Raw genomic sequence first — 23,210 nt, 5'->3', positions numbered from 1 at the left:
CCCCTGATACCCAGAGATCCTAGACAGGGAGCATCAGTCATGAGTGTGAGAGAGACAGGTGCTGACAGTTCTTTGATTGAGGTACTGATTATACATCCAGTCTGAGGTACTTCTTTTAGAACTAAACTAGCTCTTAGTTCAAAAGAGAGTAGGGGAGCAGTAGGAGGAGGAAGGGGAGGGGCAGGTGGAGGAATAAGGGGAGGAGGAGGAGGAATGGGTTATTTGCAGAAGGATGATTTGCTCAAGAAATGCTTATCTAGTTCCTACTATGTGCCAGGTACCATTTCAAGTGCTTTATAAACAACAATTCATTGAATTTTCATAGCAACCTTATGCAATAGGTACCATTATTATCATCCTCATTTTGTAGAAAACTGAGTGCATAAGTTTAAGTAACTTGCTCAGGGTCACACAACCAGCATGTGGTGGAACTGATGTTTGCTCCCAGATCTTAGATTCTGGTTCTGTACCCCTACTGTCACCTGAGCTGCCAAGCTGGCTCCCTGCAGGATGTCATCAAGATGGGAAATGGGCTGTTGGAAAACTCTGGAGTTGTGATCCTATCGTGAGTCTTTTTTTAAAAATATGTTTTATTGATTTTTTACAGAGAGAAAGGGAGAGGGATAGAGAGTTAGAAACATCGATGAGAGAGAAACATCGATCAGCTGCCTCCTGCACACTCCCTACTGCGGATGTGCCTGCAACCAAGGTACATGCCCTTGACCGGAATTGAACCTGGGACCCTTGAGTCCGCAGGCTGACGCTCTATCCACTGAGCCAAACTGGTTAGGGCCTATCGTGAATCTTCAACAACACAATGAACAACACAACTGTTCATGTTGCTTTCATTAAAGGAATTTAGGACATTTCTTCCATTTCAGAATTTTTGAATAAAAGATATGGCACACATTTATTTCTTAGAATGGATATACTAAGCTATCATCAAACTAGTTTTTGTTGAATAATCTATTCTTGAACAGAATGAATCAATAACTGTATTTATTTCCAATTAATGAGAGGAATATTTAAATAGGAATATTTGTAGTCATTTTATTTTCAAGGATTTGGGTTCCATCCTACTCAAATACTCTTTCCCAGAAATCTCAGGATTGTGTATCTTTCATCTCCAGTCTATGCTATAAACAGTGCCCCTTCAGAGTGGGTTCTAAGGAGCAAACCCCATACCAGTCAGCAGAAAGTCCACACCTTCCCCTTCTCTCCTTTCTCTGCTACTTGCATCCACTCATGGTTCAAGCATCTCCCTTGGTGCCGGGGAGGAGGTAGTCCTTTTTAAGCCCAAAGGGCTGAAACTGCTGGAATATGATATTTCTTCCTCTCTTGGGTTGAAGTTGGAGAATTCTACACATACTACCCAAACTACCCTTGGTGGTTTTGACAACATCTTTTGCAGCTGCTGCTCCTCAATCCAGAAGCTTCATGCTACAGCTGGAAACCAGAGCCCAGGGGGATGCCTCCTCACAGGGGATTAGTGAGGAACAACTCCTGAATCTGTGCGTCAAGAGATGCAACCGCCCTAGACCATCAGGCTCCGTTCCTTTGCCTCACTCCTCACCAGAAGCCAGAGGGCTTTGCCTGCAGTGTCCCCCACTAAACTTGGGGCGATACACCTCAACCTCAGTCTCCTGGCCTGTTTTTGTCCTGAGGCCGATCACTACTGAGGCTGCTGAGGACCTGACTTCCCTCCTTGATCCACAGAACCAAGTGCTGCGCACTAAACATGACAACTTTTGGTCTCACTTTCATGGCCATTTCCTCCCTGAAGACCCTTCTGTTCCCATGCAGCAGGGACTAGACCCTCTGCAGCAGCCTGGAGGTAGTGTCCAGGAGGGAGACACTCTGCTCTGCCCGAGATTCAGCCACAGCACTTTGCTCTCTGGCACTGGGAGCTGGTGCAAATCCCTAGCAGAACAGCATCAATGATGACAGTTAGTATTCGCTGAGTGTCTATTTTTCATGCACATAATCAGCACTCCGTGAATGGTCCAAAAGTCACAAGATAACGTATAGTTTTAAATGTACTTCACATCCTCACACATACCAGGGGAATAAGTACTATTCTTATTTTCATTTTACAAACTTTTAAATAGTCTGCCTATGATGAAGTACTTTCCCAAGGCCATACAGCCAACAAGTGCCAGATCTTTGAGGCTCAGAGTCACAAGTGTCACCTTCAAGCTTGGATTGATGACCCTAAAAGTACCCACAACCAGACTACACATAGTCAATGCCTGAGAAAAACCTTGTAACTTTTGCAAGCCTCCTTCATTCCTGCATTTCTTCCTTCTTTCCTTTCTATGTCCCAGATGGCCTAACTTCATCCCATCAGCTGTATACAGCCTATGGCAGTGTCCTGGGCCTGCAAGGAGGGAGATGGGCATGCAAGGAGGAGGAGACTCAAGAGCTTAAAGTCTGGGAGCAGAAGCCAGTACTGAGTGCAGGTTCCCTGAGAAGCACTGAGTCGCAAGGGAGAAGGGTGGGCCCCCAATGCATTCTTCTCTCAACTCCCATGCAGAAGGTGTTGTCCATGTTCCATCGAGGTGTGAAATTAAAGGTTCTGGGACTGACCTCTAGTTTATTAATTTTTCTTTAAAAAGTAGAAAAGAAAAGAAGGAAAGGAGGGATAACAATACCTGCCCCCCTTACTTAGACAAAATACTATGTAAGGTGAGGACTTTTGTATATTCTTAATGTGGAATTTATATCTCTGAGCGATGACACTTACCCACTTTCCCCTGCACAGGTGCCCTCCTCAAGTTCCAGTTGTAACTGTATGCAGTGAGCCCTCGATTTTGCAGATCTCAATTTAACGGACTTTGGATTTAACGGACAAATTTTGGGTCCATATGTCATATGTGAAAATTGACACCTGTTAATTTTAAAATGCTTTTAACCAAGATTTTCTTATGATTAAATTAACAGGTTATTATTTTGTTATTAATTCAGTTATTTTTACCTGATTTTAGTAAACGGGCTATATGTTGGGAAAAATACTGTATAATTTTGCTAACATAAATAAATGTTACATATCTACAACTATAGTCTACATATTTAAATCCAAGAGTCACTGCTCAAAAACAGTGTTCTGGGAATGATCAGCACATGATCATGCTGCATTGCATGCGGAAACTGGTTCTGCTGTCACCTGGCCTGACTTTCTGCAGCAGTTTTAACTCTTTCCAGCTGATGTTTCCAGTGCACTAAGCCATGCCCCAGCCGTGTGAATTTGTTTACTACAGGTAACTGGTTAATGCATGCATCTACTAGAATTCAGTATAATATTAAAATTATAGCAATACACATAGAAAACTTTTCTGTGAAATTAAACTTTTCATACATGCTTAATTTTTTTTTCTATCTGAATGATTAAGTAAAACTCTACCTTCATTCACAGATAGTTTCTGCTATAATTTTCTGGTATTGAGCATAGCCTCATTACAACTGCCATGTTTTAATATACAGTTCTAAGTGTGGTATTCTTTCAATTAAACTAGACCAGTGATTTTCAACCAGTGTGCTACAGCACACTAGTGTGCTGCAAGAATTTTGAAAACATGCAATACCTTCCCTGGCTGGTGTACATAGTGGTTAGAGCACCAACACACAGACAAAAGGGTCCTGGGTTTGATTCCCAGTCAATGGCACATACCTGGATTGAAGGTTCAATCCCCACCCTGGTTGGCATGTGGGAGGCAACCAATCTATGTGTCCCTCTTACATTGATGTTTCTCTCTCTCCCTCTTCCTCTCTCTGTGTGTGTGTCTCTCTCTCTCCCTCCCTTCTTCCCTCTCTCTCTAAAAATCAATGGGAAAAATATCTTCAGTGAGAATTAACAAAAAAACAACAAATAAGCATGCAATACCTGACTATTTAGTCAGGAGTAATGACCTCTTTTCCTTAGATTGTCAAAAAAAATGACAACAGCCAACAAAAAATAGCCATCTGTTGTGAATGAATCAAAATTATACCTATTTTATTGTTAGATCATCAAAACAATATATTTTTTGGTATGCCACATAATTTTAGTAATTAGTTTATGTGTGCCATGAGATGAAAAAGTTTAAAAATCACTGGCTTAGACATAAGCTCCTTCAGAGCAGGTAGCACATCTTATAACTTTAGTACTCCTAAAATCTTTGGGAAAGAGCAGAGACAAAATAAATGTTTAATATCTATATGATGACCATTATTTTAATAAGATTCCATTAAATAAAGGTAGAAAGGATTAGAAGACAGAATTTACATTAATAAATTAAATTTACCATTTTCAGAATTGCCCTCTATAGAAATTTACTCTAAGGAAATATAGACAAAACTGTTGCCTTGGATCAGGGTTTGGCAAACATTTTATTTAATCAATGACAAACAATATGTAAACAAATGGGTCTGGCTATATCCCAATAAAACATTATTGACAAAAACACAAGTCCTCTGGGGCATAATTTGCCAATTCTCTGCCTTAGATTATTGACTCTGTGAGAACATTTAAAACAAAACAAAAATTTCCTTTACAAAATGGTGGCAGAGTAAGTGGAAGCTACACTGACACACTCCCAGGACTAAACTGGAATTAGAACTAAAATACAGAAAAACCATTATGAATAATCAACTGAAGACTAGCTTGAGAGAACTCTGATAGCCAAGGATGAAAAGTGGAGACTGAATAGAGACTGGTAGAAAGTACAAAAGTACCAAAGGACTGGCCAGGCTTCCACAGACATCAACTGAAGTTCTGGAGGGATATCTCAGCTGTGTGGGGTTCCCACTGACAACTGTGGGGTCTAAACCCCAAGCTGGGATCCCAGCCCAGAGCACCAGAACCAAGAAAGGTTCCCATATAAAATCTACCTGTGAAAAACAGCAGGGTTGAGATGGCTGGAAATGCAGGCACCCACTTAAAGGGCCAACACACAAAATTTTGTGTGCAACCATTCACCTTGGGCTCTGGTAGAGGGAAAGCAGAGTGGACTAGAGCTTGTGAGCAGAAGCCAGGTTTGGAGTCTCTGGATTAGAGCTCAGAAGCCAGACACCTCAGTTACCAGTCTGAAGTCATTCCCTCATATTGCAGAGGACATCTTTCTCCGTCAGACCTTTACCACCCAGGCAACTTTTGCTTTGGATGAAAGCAATTGCCCCACCCTATTGGAAAACCCCTTGTCCCACCCTGTGGAGTTTCTAAGACCCATTAGGAGACTGTGAATAACAAACAGCATGCAGGCAGAAGCAATTGCCCCATCCTGTTGGAAAACCTCTTGCCCCACTCTGTGGTCAATAACCTGAGGTTAATCAAGACTAAATAATAATCAGACTGCAAATAGAGACAGGTCTCTGGAGGCTTTGAGGCTTTGCCTGATCTAATTCAGGGCCTCGGGCTAGGGAAAGCAGACCTTAGTGCACATCTTGGTCCATTTCAAAGGCACCTGGACCCAGCAAAGGGAGCCACAAGCTATGGATTGCTGATAGCTCCAAACAGGGTCTCAGGGCCAGTAAGAAATAGCTTATGACACTATCCTCCACTAGATATTGGGAATCATAACAGATCACAAACCCAAACAGGCAGCCAAAATGGGGAGACAAAAAAAAAGCCCCAAATGAAAGAGCAAGAGAATTCTCCAGAAGAAGAGCTAAATGAAATGGAGATAAAAAGTTTATCTGATATAGAGGTCAGAATAATGATGGAAAAGATGCTCAACAACATAAGAAAATATATGGTAACTATGAAAAAAGATCAGTCGGAAATAAAGAATGACATAATACAAATAAAGAACACATTGGAAGGAATACACAGTAGATTAGGGGAAGCCAAGGATCAGATCAGTGACTTAGAAAACAGTGTAGAAGAAAATCACTCAATCAGAGAACCAAAAAGAAAAAAAAACATTAAAAAACAGGAGGACAGCTTAAGGGGACAATGTGAAACGTAACAATATTAGAATAACAGGTGTGCCTGAAGAGCCAGAAAGGGGGAAAGGAATAGAGAATGTGTTTGAAGAAATAATGGCAGAAAAATTCCCTAACCTGGTGAAGGAAAAAGTCAAACAAGTTTAGGAGGCCCAGAGAATCTCAAGCAAGAAGAACCCTAACAGGCCCATGCATAGACACATCATAATTAAATTGCCAATAATTAAAGACAAAGAGAGAATCTTAAAGGCAGCAAGACAAAAGCAATTTGTTATATACAAAGGAGCTCCCATAAGCCTGTCAGATGATTTCTCATCAGAAACTCTACAGGCCAGAGGGAATGTCATGAAGTATTCAAGATAATGAAAAGCAAGGATCTGAAACCAAGATTATATCTAGCAAGGCTATCATTCAAAATAGATAGTGAAATGAAGAGCTCCACTCCGCCACAAAAAAAAAGGCTAAAGGAAATTATCACCACCAAACCAGCACTGCAATAAATGCTAAAGAGATTGCTGTAATGAGAAGAAATAGAGACAGAAACATAGGTCTGCAGGGTTAATTTTAATTACACAAACTTATCTACATAAGTAAAAAAAGGGTAAACTAATTTGACATTTTTTAAACATACACATTCAAAAAATCTACTTTATTATATAATAGAATTTCAGCTTTAATGGACACCCCCTTGTCTGAATTAGTCTGTTATGTGGAGCTTTTACTGTAGTTTTGCCTTGAAGTGCCCTCAACTCATCTGCCTCCTTGCCTTTGCGTACATGCCTTCCACAGCCTGGAATATCTTCTCATCACTGTCTGCTAACTTGCTTTGGTGCTCAAATGCCATCTCCTCTATTCTAAAATAGTGTCCCTTTCCTCATTTACACCATTCAAAGTTGTGTATCTCTCACAAAATTTACTTGGCACCATGGCTAGAGCTAGTTGTCATCTGTTAGGCTTCTGGCCTAGGTATGCCTGGCATACATTCAATAAAATGTTTATTGACTTCAATTCTGCTTCAATTCTCTATGCCCTTTCTTGCCTGCGCCCACACCTGGCACCTAATGCATCCCCTGGCATGTTGCAGACTCCCGGTACAAGCATCATGAGGAGAGTGAGGGCTGGCACATGCAATGGGCAAGTCTCCATAGTGCAAGGAGAATTAGGCTTTCCCTTCAGTGAGGTTAAACCTCACATGAAAGGTATGAAGCTGGGCTGCAGCCAGTTGGGTGGGGATCAGAGCCCAGGAAGAGAACATGTCCTAAAATACAGACTATGAACCAGGGCAGATACCCAGAGGATTTTAGATGGCACATAGGTAAACTTTAAAAAACTTTAATAATTATATAACCTCATATTGATTAAAAATAAATAGAATTAGCACATTAAACCTATTATTTCATAAATATGCTTTAATAAAAGTTTTTGCATTTGAATAAAGATGAGTTGATTTAAAGAAAAACATTGCATAAATAATGCTACAGGATATGGGCAACTTTGGGACAGGGAAAATACTTTGGGGAGGTGGAGCTAGGAGTGAGGGGGTGTGTTCTGAGGGTCGCATCTGCTGAGAGTGGCCTCAGGAATTAACAAAATTGTTTACCTAACTGAGTTACTGTGCAAAACCTTTGTTTGAAAGGCAGAATGCAAACACAATCTTTTCTCATCACTACTTTTTCTTCGTTGGAGTGAAGATATGTGCTGGTGAATGTCAACTCTCATCTCCAGCTTTGCAGCCTGGGGCATCAAGTTTCTAATGACCATGGGTCCACACCCTTCCCAGGACCCAAAACACCCAAATATGAATTTCCTTTTTTTTTTCTGTAAAGCACAGCTCTTTCCAGAAAGAAAACCACTTCAAAGGCAATTCTCTTCTGGCATACATCTCAGGGCTCCATTCTAGATCCACATTCATCCTCCTTATTCAATTACGTGATCAAAGCTGAAGTGTTTGTCCTACTTTAGGGTTTAAAAACATCCAGGGGAAAACGAGGAGCATTTAAAATTACCTTATTTTATTTTTTTGCCCTAGCTGGTTTGGTTCAGTGGATAGAGCATCCACCTTAGGATTGAGGGGTCCCAGGTTCAATTCTGGTCAAGGGCACTGCCCGGGTTGCTAGCTCAATCTCCAGTTGGGGGAATGCAGGAGACAGCCGATCAATGATTCTCTCTCATCATTGATGTTTCTAGCTCTCTCTGTCCCTCTCCCTTCCTTTCTGAAATCAATAAAAAAAATATTAAAAAAATAAAGCTACTTTTTTTTTTAATGCTACACATCTTCCTATGGGAGAATTGGAATCCACTCTCTGTTCTCTTAACTAGTCTCCAGCCACAAAGTCAGGTGGGAGAGTTAACATGGGCAATCCCAGGCATGAACAATTCGGTTATATCTCCAGCCAGGTGTTTAGTGGGCTTGCTCTCACTGCCACACAGTCCCTCCCACTGAGAGACCTCTTATTAAAATTAAAACCGAGAAAAATCTGAAACATTACTTCATAAGGATCCTCCAACTACTGGCTCTAGCAATTTGCTCATTTCAATGCTATGATATGGAGCTTGCATCTCCTAAAACAGGGCACACTTTATCCTGCACATCAACACTCTCAGGTTTGAGGCCTTGGTAAAAAAAAAAAAAAAAAAAAGAGCAGCAAATGTGACATACTCAAAAAGATTTAAGTGAACAGATTGCCTACTGGTGGACTGATTTTTCTGTATAGAAAAATTTATGCTGTGATTTTATCAGACCATAAAAGTGCACTTTTTATCAGGAACATTGTGAATATACAGCAGCACTGAAGGTGTACGACCACTAAATGATTCACAGTTATCTATCTTCTCCACAGATTCCTTATGCACTTACCATGTTTTAATGCATAGTTTGCTCAAAAAACAATATTCTTTATGACCCTTCCTGCTGGGGGTCTTGTCCCAGCATCTAGAAGTGTTCAGGAATCTGGAGAAGGCGCTGTGTGTAAATTATTAAAGAGTCCAGAGACGAAACATAATTTTGGAAGGCATTTTGGGGAGCCAGAGAAGACTTAGCTAAAGGAACTAAGTTCTCCCTTGTCTCAGAACCCCTTGCTTTTTATTAACAGAAATTGTCCTAAGGCAAGGTATACACACCAAAAGCCAGGGTTTAGTATACAGAATCCATTGTCAGATTGGAAGAATTGCCTTCTGCTGTTCAGGTGTTTGGCCAGGAGGAGGCAATAACATGTAGATTGAAATGCCCTCAGCTGTCTGGCAGCAAGCAATCATTTATGCATCCTTTTCAGGTTTGGGGAAATGCCCTCAGCCATTTCCAGATGATTCAGCCCTGCTGACATGCTGGAATTGGCTTCCGGCACTTTCCAATATAAAAATGTTTACTGACTAGCAGCAATATATGGGTACCATGGGGAGGGACTGTAGGAAGGGGAAAGCTTTTTGCTTTCTCCACACCTCCCTGTCCTCATCCCTTTCTCCTGAACTCTTTTAACCAGTACCTAACCTTATAGAAGAAGGTGCCCTTCCCAAAAGTGGGTGCTAAATTCTGACTTCAGTACTTAGGCTATAAGATGGAAATCACTGATTAACCTTCACCCTCTTCTCTTTTCAGTTCTATATCCATTTACAGTCCCAAGGAGAATCCAAATGTATTTGATGCTGTGGCATTCTTCCAGTCCATGGGGAATTTCCTGGGGATCTTTGCCGGCTCTTTTGCAATGGGATCTGCGTATGCTGTTGTTACTGCACTGATATCCTTTGTCTGCATGGGGAGAGCTAGGGACTGTGTCTTTGGAATGTTTTGGGAAATGGACAACCACCAAGCCTGCAAATGGTTAGTCTGGTTCAAGGATGATACAACACCACTGGGGCCATCTGAATCACCCTCCAGGCAGAGGTTGGTACAGGTGAGAGAGGGGCCCAGGCTCTCTTCTTGTCCATTTCCAGTTCTATCACAACTGACACTATCTGATCATAAGATATTAACTATCTTAAAAATTATTATCTCAGAAAACAGGTAGGTAGGGGCATCAGGATTGGCTGTATTAGGGTCCAAAGGAAAAAAAAATGAAGGTACAATGTCAAGAACAGGGCTTAATTGACTAGAAATGATAAAGCAAGTATCCATATCCTCTACCTCCTTTTCAAGCTTGCATCAATCACTAGCTCACAGTGCTGACCAAGCCAAAGGTCATTGTGGGTCTAAACAAGCATCCATGGCTACTACCTGGAAAGGGACCAGTAAGCAAGGCAGAAAATATGTCTGCCATATCTGGGCAATCTCATTCCCTCTTTTGCAGCAGAGAGGTTGGAGGATTAATAGAGCTCTTAGAGGATTTAAGCCAGATAATGAAGCTGCTCTGGTGGGCGGTTCACTTAGAGCAGTTGGATGGGGCAAAATAAATCAGAGTTGAGGAGGAAAGCCAGAAGGCCAATGTTAAGTGTGAGAGTTTAATGAAGGCCTCAGAGAAGATTAGAGTAAAGGATTAAAAACTAAAAATTTCTGAGGAAAAGAGAAGGAAGAAAGTGTAAGAGGCGTCCAGGCGTCCAGGTAAAAAAAAAATGTTGGGGTCTTTTTCCATGGTGACTGACCAGCTACTAACAGGCTGAGCTTTACTAAGGGTTTCTAAGATATCGGAGTATGAATAAAACATGGATGCTGTCTTCAACTGGTGACAAACTTTGAAAGACAATCTCTACATAATAGCTGGATAGAAAGTGGATGCCAAAGCCACAGCCAATTTATTAGTACTCTAAAAATTGAAATGGGAATGAGGACACTGTGTCTGGAATCATCTAATAGACTCGTGGCCAACCTCATGATTCTGGAAAATAATTCGAAAAGCAGTATTTAGATGCTAAGTTAGACTTGGGCATGTGAGAGGTAGAATATAGGCAAAAGTTACAAGATAAGTGATTCAAGGAAAATGGGGTGGGACCAAGGTGGCGAATTGTGAATGTGCCTGGGAGGACCACAGCGTTAGGGTGGTGAGCGATGGAAGATGAGGGAACACAGGGGGATGGAGTCAGCTGCAGAGCTTTTAGGAGTATCATTCAAAGGAAGTGACACACTTGAAGTCCTGTTTTAAAACATAATGATAACTGGTATGTCAGATCAGGATCAGGGGGATTAGAATCAAGGAAAACTGATGATTAATTATAGGGGAAACATCTGGAAGGAGACCAATATTTAGAATAACTTAGTTGTTGATATCTCTATAAGAGATAAATAAAGGGAGAGAAACCAAGTCCACTCCTAAGGTTTTTTCTGAAAACCCTGGAGAATTCCAACTCATTGACAGAAATAAAGTAAGTCAGAAAAGGTAGGGCTCATTTCTAACAAAAATACTGATTAATAATCTACTCAGTATTTATGATATGTTGGGATGCCTAATTTGTTTTACATGCACCCATTTGACTTTCACAATAATCATATCACACAGATCCTATTTTTATTGGACACTGAAACTCAGAACGGGTAAGTTATTGCTCAAGGTCATGCAAGCTAGTAGGCAGAGCCATGATTCAAACCCAAAGAGTGAAACCCAGAGACAGGCCATGCTCCTGATTACTACTCCCCATTGCCTCTTAATTCTTAAGTGGAATTATAATGGAGGTCTCAGGTTTAGAGTAATAGTAATGGTGATAACAACATGTAGTAGATGTCAGCATGTGCCAGGGATTTTATGTGTATCTCCTCATTTTAATCAACCCTGTAAGACAGGTTATAATTAGCCTCACTTTAACATGGGGAAACTGAGGTCTAGGAGGTTAAGTAGCTCACTCTGGGTCACATATCAGTAGTAATTAACATGATAATAATAACATTTGTTGGGAACACTGCTATGTGCCAGCCATTGTCCTTAGTATTTTGCATGGATTATCTCAGACAACTCATATGAGAATCTCGGAAGGGAGAGACTGTTACTTCCCCAAGTTTACCGCTGAAGAGGCTGTATAGCCAGGACATTTCAGGGCAGGCATTGAAACACAGGCTTTTGGTTCCAGAGCTGCTCAAGGTGGAGGAGCTGAGCCCGAAGCTCTCCTCTGCCTGACATGAGGGAATGCATAGACACAAAAGTAAATGAGTCTATACCAGCAGCAGTTCTCAACCTGTGGGTCGCGACCCCTTTGGCGGTCGAACAACCCTTTCACAGGGGTCGCCTAAGACCATCCTGCATATCAGATATTTACATTACAATTCATAACAGTAGCAACATTACAGTTATGAAGTAGCAACGAAAATAATTTTATGGTTGGGTCACAACATGAGGAACTGTATTTAAAGGGCCAGAAGGTTGAGAACCACTGGCTCTATAGGGAAGGGGGAAAATTCCCAGAGATTGAAAGTTTGCCATGAATTGGATCAGATCTGGACAAAAGGGTGGAGACAGAAGAGATTGCGGCTCAGTCACAGAGGCAAGTCAATCATGCTGCACCTAGTGGCCTTGGCACTCACCAACTAGGTGCATGGGAAATAGGTGCACAGGCATTCCCTGATGGTAACAACCTCCCACTTTGTCCACAGGAGGTTAAGGCTCCTTAGGGTGCAGGCCTCTGGATGAACTTGGGGCTTGATGTAGAACTGAACTCCTTTCTGGAGAAGGGTGAAAGAAACAAATGCCCTATGCCCACCTGACCTCCTGAGATGTCTTGGCAACAAAGTAGAAGAAGGAGCCAAAGAAACAAGCTCCCCCTGGAAACAAAGCCTACCTCCTGGCAGTGAAAGGGGATGCTGAAAAGGGTCAACTGGCCGCCCCTGCTTTCCTCCAGTTAAGAATTAGTTACAGATCCTTACTGAATCTATTTTCAGGAAAGGATTTTTACAAGACAAATTAATTTAAATCACACTAATAGAAAAACTTGCATATCCCTGTTGCTTACCAGGTACACTCTTCTGAGTGCTTAATGTATAGCAACTGGTTTATACACCTAGTAGGTAGGTTGAATTATCATTCCCATTTTCACATAGGGAAACCAAGGCACAGAGTGACCAAGGGACATGTCCAAGATGACACAGTAGGTCTGAACCCAGGTGGACTTGACCTCCAGAGGACATATTCTCAATAGTGACATTCTGCCTCTTCTTGACATTTTGTGCTTCTAATACTTTACAAAATATTTTTAATATACTTTGTATTATTTTACTTTTCACCCTTGTATGAGTAGGAATTATTCTCCTTGACAATTCACATAGGATAGAAATGAGACTCAGAGAGGTTAATATATTGCTCAGAAATCATCTGGCCAGTGACTAGCAGAGCCAAGACATGGACCTGGATCTTCTACCCCAAGGGTCATACTTTTCGTTTCCATGCCCTGCTGCCAAACACCTGTTAATGTGAATTCTTCTTCAGATTTTTTTTCTAGATAGATAAAAAATGCAACATTTCATCTCATTTGTAGAGTGTTTTTGCCTAACCCTGGACACAATTGTGATGTAAACCTTTCCCACTGATCACGTACTCCTAATCATTTCTCCATAACCCATTCTCCACATAGCCTGGGTCACTAAGTCTTTGCTCTATTTGCAATATGTAGGCCATTGGCCAAGTGTTATTCTGGTCAAAATGAACATCTGTCTGACCTAGAATTAATATACATTTTCATCTACCCTACTTAGACCAAGTGGATATGGTCACTGAATATAATACTGCTCCTGATCCTATTTCCCACTCCAGGAGAGAAGAGTGTTCCAGGTGCTTTGTCCAAAGAGTAGCCCTTTCCCGGGAGCAGTGGCCTCCTTTGGTGCTGACCTGCCTGCAGCTTCTCATTCACCCACAATCTGTGGCTTTGTTCTCAGGATCTGCTACAGTCTCCTGAGGAGCATGTCCCAAGGCCTAAATTCAAATTCAAGAGGTTGTGTACAGTTAGCTAGTTTCTTCCTCTTAGTAAGACACTTTTTCTTTTTTATCTGAACACAGGTTTGTATTTTTATCAGAGTGTTAAGCACCCAGTGAAACAATGAAGCTGTGCTGACCTTCACATAGCCTTACGGAGTTACCGTGCTAGCCAGGTCTGAAACCCTTTCTCTTACTCAGAAACTAGCACAACCACATCAGTATCTCTCAGCCAATAAGTAGACTTTGCTAGGTGGCTCAGGAGGTGGAGGAAATAAAGAGAGCCGAGTCGATCAGAAAAGAAGGAAAAGGAAAGGTTTTATTCTGCGTCCCCGGGCGACCCAGGGACCCCAAGGACAGGGCCAGTGGATTCGCGCCCACAGGGAGGGGGGACTTTGTTTATACTGCTGTTGGGTGAGGGGCGGGGACATGAACTGAGGAAGTCCCCACCACAGGAGGTCAGCAGGGTATTCAGGAAGGAGTCAGTATCTGTGTGGGGGTCGTGTGGATTCCAGGGAGAAGCCAGTATCTGTGTCTGGCACGCTGATCTGTTTGAAATTCCAGGGAGGGTCCATTATCTCATCACACGTCTGCATATATCTGATCCTGAGCTCTCTCCGACCTACCAGACTTAGCTGTCAGAGCGGCTGTTTCCCTTAACTTGTCTTCGTCACTTGACCAAATTTACCAAACTGCATGAGTTCCCTCTGCTGGAGACGGGCCTGCTCTTCCTCCTGTCTTGGAGCGCCTTCCTGTCTGCGGAAGCAGCAGGCCTCACAGGTGTGTGTCCCACTCAGCCTTCCTGGGGACTCTGGGAGAGACAAATAATAATTCATCCATTTTGTACACAACAGCTTAACTGAAAGTCTCCAAAATGCCATTTCCTCTTCTGTCCTTGCTGGTCAGGAGGGGATGTTAAAATCTACAAATGACTAATTAATAGAGGTGATGGGTAACTTTAGGAATAATTGTTCACAGCAAGTGTCCAGGATGTGCAAGTGTCCATACCATGTTTAAAATCTTTGCACATATACTATGGCAGGCCAGAAAACAGCTACGTGAGGCTCCATAGCTCAATACCTCTTTACCATAGAAAGTCTATATATAGGGTGCTCTGAGATGGAATAGTTGATAGAGAAAGGGGCAGTCCCTAAGGTCCCCAGGGCCATAGATCCAGTGATCTAGATTCAGCAATTAGATTGCCTTTCTGCAGCAGTGAGGGTTTGCACTTGGCTAGCTGCAACGATTGGGTGCTTTTCTATGTAGAAGAATCACAGTGGCTTCTACAAAATGTCAAAGCTATTTCTTTCTTTTGGCCCCTTTCCTGCTTCTCCTGGGTTTCAATCCCTGATCCTTGATATTCACTACATCTTAACTAACATTCAAGTGGTGAGAATCCCTCCTGAAGTGTTAATTGGTAACAGGATATCTCCCTAAAGTAATTTGCATTTTAATAGTTGGTACTTTAAATCTAAATAATAATAAAAGTTGACATATTGAAAAGTAAACTATGCTACCACTGGGTGCTTGCTAACTGCCTTGTAGGAAGGTTCTCATTAATTTATAGAAAGATTAAAAGTTAGGAAACATATAAACCTGGTTTACTCACCCAATAGTAAGTGGTAGAGCTAAGTTTTAAAATTAGGAGATTTGATTCCAGAGCCTGGGCTGGTGGGGACCAAGCATCACTACCTTGAATAAAATTTCACCTATGAAATATGAGGTAGCCCCTAAGAATAGAAGATATTTGGGCCCCAGGGGTCTGCCTGGTCCATTTGCCCCTAGGCTGTTTTTGGCTGTCCTTTGAACATGAATTTCTTGGCAAATCTTTTTTCGTTTTATTGATCTCTATTGTTGAGAGTATTACAGATGTTCCTCATTTTCCCAAAAAGCAAAGGCCATAACAAGAGACAAGGAAGGACACTACATAATACTAAAGGGATCATTTCAACAAGAGGATATAGCCCTGGTAAATATATATGCACCCAATATAGGAACACCTAAATTCTTGGAAGAATTTAAGGGACAGATTGATAGCAAGACAGTCATAGTAGGGGACTTTAACATCCCATTGACATCACTGGATAGATCTTCCAGACCAAAAAATCAACAAGGAAACAGTGACCTTAAGTGACACACTAGATCAGATGTATTTAATTGATATTTACAGATCATTTAACCTCAAAGCTGAAGAATATATATTCTTCTCAAGTGCACATGGACATTCTCAAAGATAAAACACATGTTAGGACACAAACTAAGTCTCTATAAGTTCAAGAAGATTGAAATTATAGCAAGCATCTTCTGGGATCACAATGGCATGAAACTAAAAATCAACTACAATAAAAACACTCAAAAACATTCAAACGTATGGAGGCTAAATAGCATGTTATTAAACAATGAATGGGTCTCCAATGAGATAAAGGAAGAAATAAAAAAATTCCTGGAAACAAATGAAAATGAACACACAACAACCCCAAATCCTGGCAAAATTTTGGTAATGATGTCTGTCCTGTTGTTCTGGGCAGTTGTAGAGCTGCAAGGACCAAGCAATTCCCTCAGATGTTGAGTATGTCTGTCGCTCACACAGAAAGCCACCTTGCCAGTTGTTATGCCCAGATTTCAAGATTTCCAAGAAACCACATCAGGGAGCCAGCCAATCCGATGCAAAAGCATAAGAATCTGTATTTCAAGCTAGCTTGAGCTCCCCGTCCACCAGACTCACCGACACAACGGCAAACCAAGTGGCTGAGAGACCGAACCCCGCGTAGAGACGGGAATTTTATAGCGGGGGTTGGAGTAAGGGGAGGAGAAAGGACTGTGCTCTGCCGCCTGGGTGTGGCTAGCAGAGTAGGACGTAGCCCCTACCCTGGGGCAAGATGGAGGACCTAGCCCTCGCCCTTTCATTCCCTCCTTTGTCTTGGAACTTCCGGCTCAATCATGAGACGGACTGCATTTCTATTCCACCATTGCTAGAGGCCCGTACTGGGCATATCTTAACAAATGGTCTGGTGGAAGGGAAAGAAACCATTTTAGCTTTAACAATTTCTATTGAAATAGGATTTTTCTTCTTAAAATTCCTCCATGGCTATCAAAAAGCCAAATCAAGATTAATTTATCTACTGTCCTGATGTTTGCATAAACACAACAAGAATGGTAACTGACTACCTTTGCTGGAATCTCATGGTTGAATCTTAATGTGCCCCGTAGGGCCAGGAAGCCACGCCACCCAGCTGCCATCAGGCCTGCCTGCAGTATCTGCTGAGTTAGGTGAATCCCTCACCTGTAGCAACTCCACCTGAGCCCACGCTCTAGGCTTTAAGCCCATCTCAGTAGCCCTCCTACTTGTTGCGGCCCAGAGTGTGTGGGGGTTCCGCAGGAACGCAGAGGCATCCCTACTGCTCCCCTTCTACTCTTACCAACCGCCAATGATGGTAGGGCATGGGCCTGACGCTCCAGCGCCAGCCATCTTCAGGGCTTCCAAGCAGGATACCAGGCTTTCTTCGTGGCATTTTTACTGGCTTCAAGTCTTTAGAGCTCAGACAGGGCTCTTTAAAACATGATACTCCAGTCAAAGTTTTCCGTTAATAAAACCACTATTAGGAACCGGTCTTATTGAATCTATGCAAAGAAATGTATTGCCATGACTTATTTAGCGTTGCCAAATTTCGGAGGAATTACACAAGAAGAAAAATATACTGATCTACTCTAAGATTTTCTGACTTTTCTTGCCAATTCCTTTTGATAAAACAGTAATTGTTGGCATTAAATTTTCTTTCTATGCATAACCATGCCTCAGACCTTCTATTTTAAACAGGCCTTTTCCAGCTTACTACCCCTGACATGGGCATGGTCACAAAGGCCTGCAAGACAGTATTACAGGCTGCCAACTGTTAGCTGTCTCTCAACAGAGACCAAAACCTGATGGGCACTGTTCCTGCCCATTTGGGCACCTGTCCTCTTGGCAGCTAGCCATTCTTTACTTTTGGGGGTCACCCCACATAGTTCCCTTCCAGGACAGCCAGCACACATTCAAACCTGCAAGAGAATTAAAGGTCAATATAACATATCAATACAATGAAACATGATATTGGCATCATGGCCGCTTCAGGCAGCCAAATCCTACTAAAGTCTATTCTTGGCCTTTCTATAAATTGTCCTTGTCTCTTTGGAGCCATGTTACCAGCATCAGGCAGGTAGCAGGTTGCGTTGATCTCGATCGACACTCCATTTGGTGACGAAGTCTTTCCGGATCATGGGTGGGTCCGCTGACCAGACGTGGGTGTGATGGACCCAGGTCGCACGTGCAGGGCTGCCAGGGCCTCGTCTATGGCAGACAGGTAGTCAGGCAGCAGGTCCAGGAGACAGGTGGCTGGAAACACACCCCCGGCAAAGCAGCTTACCAGGCTCAGGACTTTCTGGCGGAAAGCTGAGGCTTCGGGGCTGGCTCCCGGTCGGCGTAGCACACAGATGGGCACCAGACCGCAGATGAGCGTGAGCACCAGCAGGAGCACCAGGGTCCCCAACTTCACCTCCAGGCCCACAGGCAGTGGGGGAGCCGAGGCTACTGCCTCTGGGCGCCACACCAGGAGCTCTGGTTCTCCCCAGGGCCCCATGGTGGCCGGCTGCTCCAGTAACTCTCAGACCTCGCGAGGGTCTCACTCCATGGCCCCCACCAGGTTCCATGGTTTGTTTCTACCAGTTCCCTTTGTGGCAGAGCAGCAACCAGGCCTCTTTCAAGGGAGTGCGCTAGGAGGGGGTATCAGCCCCTCCTTTGCTAGCAGTAACAGGTACCCAACCCTTTCAGTACATTAGACCAGCTTCATTCCCGCCTATCTTTACAGATTCCAAGGCCCATTGTCTTCCTTAATTAGTACTGGCCTGTATTATCACAGGCAGGGGGAAGGGCCCATTAAATCTTTGCCTTGAGGAACTGTGAGCTCCATCCTTAAATGTCCCAATCAGACTAGAAAAGCCACAAATACCTTTTAAGTTTACCCTAGAATTCCAAAATCCCAACCCAGCACAGAATATCACATAGCAAATCAAAGTTCCCAGCAAACAAACAGAGATGCTTACAAACATCAAATAAACATTTACATTTACACCTTTTCAGTGAACAAGTATTTTTACAGTCTTGGGCTCTTGAGCAGATAACAGGGACACCGCCCAAGTCCCCTGATGGGGGCCTGACAGGAACAGATGTGGGGGTCTTCCCTTTCCCATATTCCAGGACAGGATTCTTGACCTATGTCTTATTTAGATAGATACGGTATTCATCACAAACAAACAAACCCTGGGTCTCCAGAACACTGAACTGGAGCCTTCTAAGATCAGTATGAAACCAGTTTCTACCTGAAATAATTGTACTTTACTTTAGAAATTGGATTACTGCTACCAGTCCCTTTTAAAGAGATTAGCTTAAAAATAAATCCCAGAGGCAAGCACACTTCCTGCTTCATAGATGATTTGAACTTAAAAGTTTTAAGTTTCCAGCCAATAAGCCTGGCATAGCTGCTAAATTTCAAAATGGTCACAATTTTTCTGCTGGGGAAATCAAGTAGCAAACCCCATAGCTATTCACATGTAAATTTGACTATCAACTTCCTGGTGGTACTTGCCTCAGGGTGGGAAATTTCAAAAGAGCTATTTTAAATCGCCTTGGGAAACCAGCCTGCATTTCTTTGTCAGGTTCTTCTCCACCACTTTTTAAGGCCAAAACAGTCTCGGGTTTTTATTCTGTACACAGCAAAAGGTCAAGTTCAGCTTAAAACTATGCGCACTCGTTTTTAAACTGGCCCTTTCCCCTTACACATGCACAGAAATCCCGGATGCGTTTTAAAACTTTTACATTTAACTTCTGTGATCTAGCTGGGGCGATCTCCACGGGAAGGGCCCGGCTCCCGTCCAGAGTCGCCGCCGCTGCTGCCGCTGCCGCCGGCCCCCCGGGTGTCCGGCCCGCGGGCTCCGCGGGGCCCTCCCCCCGGACCCGCCTCCCGAGAGCGACGCGCCGGCCTCGCCCCCCGCGTTCCGCCCGGCTCCACTCGCTCGCCACAACCCCGGGGGCCAACGCCGGCCCGCCGCTGCCGCCACCGCGCCGGGCTCCGGGCGAGGGCTCGCTCACCGCGCACCGGGCTCCTGCACACCTGCCCTCGACTAGAGAGCAAGCGGCTCCTGCGGCCCAAGGCACAGTGATCCCTGCCTTTACACTCACATATTTTCACCAGACATTCATTCAGTTTAACAACTTCCCAACTCCTGAGGGAGCTCTAAAGCCTCCCCCAATCTCCTTGAAATGATCAATCACAATACCCAAAGGAGCAGTCTGAGTCCATTCCATAACGTCCGTCCAGTAAGTTCACAGAAAGAAACATATAAACACAGAAAACTAAATGGGCCCTAAAATACACCTTCCAATTCCATGGAAGCAACTAGACGATGTCATTACGCCAAACCGGCGGGAGCGACCCACCTCGTCTCAGATTGAGGTTTCTACAGACCTTCCGACTCCGCAGAAGCAAAATTACACCCCTACAGATGGAGGGCCGAGGCGTCCCCCGACTCCTCCCGCCCTTGATCCTCGTGCGTCCACGTAAGAGATCAATGCGGGCGAATACAGATTTCAGAAGTGAGCTCACACAGGATAGAATATACAACACACAGACACTTACCACGGCCACACAGATTCTACGGATTGAGGATCCCTACATGGTCTTGGGAACCCCGGGAAAGCCCCCAAATGTTATGCCCAGATTTCAAGATTTCCAAGAAACCACATCAGGGAGCCAGCCAATCCGATGCAAAAGCATAAGAATCTGTATTTCAAGCTAGCTTGAGCTCCCCGTCCACCAGACTCACCGACACAACGGCAAACCAAGTGGCTGAGAGACCGAACCCCGCGTAGAGACGGGGATTTTATAGCGGGGGTTGGAGTAAGGGGAGGAGAAAGGACTGTGCTCTGCCGCCTGGGTGTGGCTAGCAGAGTAGGACGTAGCCCCTACCCTGGGGCAAGATGGAGGACCTAGCCCTCGCCCTTTCACCAGTAAAAGCTTAAGACCCTATAATCAGGACTACATCACCAGAAGCCACCTTACTTACCCTTGTATCCAAATCATCCAACACAACCTCTATTATAGTAGTGCCTTACTAGTTGTTAGGGAGGTTGCTGAAGAATTTATGTGTGCCCGAGAAAAAGAGCACTGGTGTCCCTTAAATGAAATAATGGAGGTACAATTTATACCCACCATTCAAAAATTGTTGGTTCCCTTTTTATCACTTAACATGTTGTAAAATGATGTAATATTAACAATAAGAATACATATTTGACCTTTCAGGAAGGTCAAAGAAGTATCTTAACTCACCTGACATTTTTAGTCTACTGTTGAACATTGTAATAAAAACACACACACTCACAGGCACACGCGCACACACACACACACATTCACACAAAAATTGTTTGTTTCTGTGTGTGAAAATTGTCTTTCTATTTTCTGGTCCATTTCAGCAAGATCTTGTTTCATTAACTATTTTAAAGGTTATGGCCCATGTGTAAATTGCTAATTTATCTGTACCCTGCTCTTGGACCCACCCTTTTGAACCTGTTATTCTTATTGGATGCCATGGAGACCACCACTAAGGAGTCAGCATGATGGGATGGGTGAGTGAATGTGTGGCCCTCAGTAGCAGAAAGGCTCAGATGTCCAAGGCTGCAACCAGGGGCACACTCAATCCAGAGCAGTGCTTCAGATTAAGCAGCATGCCTGATAGGCATTCACTACAAACCAGTCTAGGTGTGAGCATTTTCTACTGCCAAAGACCAAGCCTGCTGAGTTCAAATTACTTATTTGTTTATTCATTAATTATTTAATCCTTTCCTATTTCCAAATTGGATTTGAGACAACTTATAACATGCATATCATGGAACCATTTAGTTGAGGGCAAACACTCAAGTGCTTTGGCCTAGAGTATTTCTGCAAAATTAGGCAGCTATTTATTGCTGTGGTTTGTCAATAAATATAGCTCTGAGCTTTCTAGCAGCCAAAGCCAAGAGGGAAACCTGATAAATCATACAGGAAAAACACAGCATTATAAAAAGAAATCATACTTATTTGTAAAAATGGACAAACTTTTTTTCTGGTACTAAAATTTTAAGGCAATTTATCACATGCTTTCTTATATAAGGGCCTTTAAACACCACAATGGACAGTGTATTTAATAATAGTTTCCAGGAAGATGGAGATTTATTCCTCATGTAGTCATTTCTCATATCAACCTTAAATAAAATCTGAGGGTGCGGTATCAAATTCAGTTCTCTAAGTAGTTCATGTAATGATAAAAATCCTTCTAGTTCTAATTAAGAAATAAATTAATAATATGCAAAGCTAAAATACTGTGCATAGAAAACCTTAAAGACTCCATCAAGAAATTATTAGACTTAATAAATGAATTCGGCAATGTAGCAGGATACAAAATTAACGCCCAAATATCAATGGCATTTTTATATACCAATAGTGAATTTACAGAAAGAGAGATGGAAAAAAAATCCCATTTACCAGTGCACCAAAAAAATTAAAATACGTAGGTATAAACTTAACTAAGGAGGTAAAAGACCTGTACTCAGAAAACTACAGGAAACTGAAAAAAGAGATAGAGGAAGACATAAACAGATGGAAGAACATACCGTGTTCATGGATTGGTAGAATCAACATCATTAAAATGCCCAAAGCAATCTATAGATTCAATGCACTCCCCATTAAAATACCAATGGCATATTTCACAGACCTAGAATGAACTCTCCAAAAATTCATCTGGAATAAAAAAAGAGCCCCAATAGCCTCAGCAATCCTGAGAAAGAATAACAAAGTAGGAGAGATCTCAATACGAGATATCAAGCTGTATTACAAAGCCACTGTTCTCAAAACTGCCTGGTACTGGCACAAGAACAGACATATAGACCAATGGAATAGAATAGAGAACCTAGAAATTGACCTAAGCCATTATGCTCAGTTAATATTTGACAAAGGAGGCAAGAGCATACAATGGAATCAAAACAGTCTCTTCAATAAATGGTGTTGGGAAAAGTGGACAGATACATGCAAAAAAATGAAACTAAATAAATAACTTACACCATACACAAAAATAAACTCAAAATGGATAAAGGACTTAAACATAAGACGGGAAACCATAAAAATCTTAGAGGTATACACAGGCAGCAAATCTCAGACATATGTCTAAGCAATATCTTCACCGATACAGCTCCTAGGGCAATGGAAACTAAAGAGAAAATAAACAAATGAGACTACATCAAAATAAAAAGCTTCTGCACAGCAAAAGAAAACATCAACAAAACAACAAGAAAGCCCACTGCATGGGAGAACATATTTGCCAATGTTATCATTGATAAGGGTTTAATCTCCAAAATTTTACAGGGAACTCATACAACTTAACAAAAGGAGGATAAACAACCCA

The 23,210-nt window shown here is 42.6% G+C and overlaps 1 protein-coding gene across 1 annotated transcript in view; it reads left to right on the top strand.

The window, feature by feature from the left end:
• Positions 1 to 23,210, top strand: part of SLC9A9 (solute carrier family 9 member A9) — a 771,103-nt gene that overhangs the window by 366,439 nt on the left and 381,454 nt on the right. Inside the window, 2 exon segments of the mRNA XM_023751381.1 lie at positions 9,515 to 9,653; positions 14,417 to 14,522. Of these exon segments, the coding sequence (XP_023607149.1) occupies positions 9,515 to 9,653; positions 14,417 to 14,522 (245 nt within the window).

Source organism: Myotis lucifugus, unplaced genomic scaffold, assembly GCF_000147115.1.
Source record: "Myotis lucifugus unplaced genomic scaffold, Myoluc2.0 scaffold_21, whole genome shotgun sequence".
In the NCBI taxonomy this organism is placed as follows: Eukaryota; Metazoa; Chordata; class Mammalia; order Chiroptera; family Vespertilionidae; genus Myotis; species Myotis lucifugus.
This window is presented reverse-complemented; position numbering and strand designations above follow the sequence as displayed.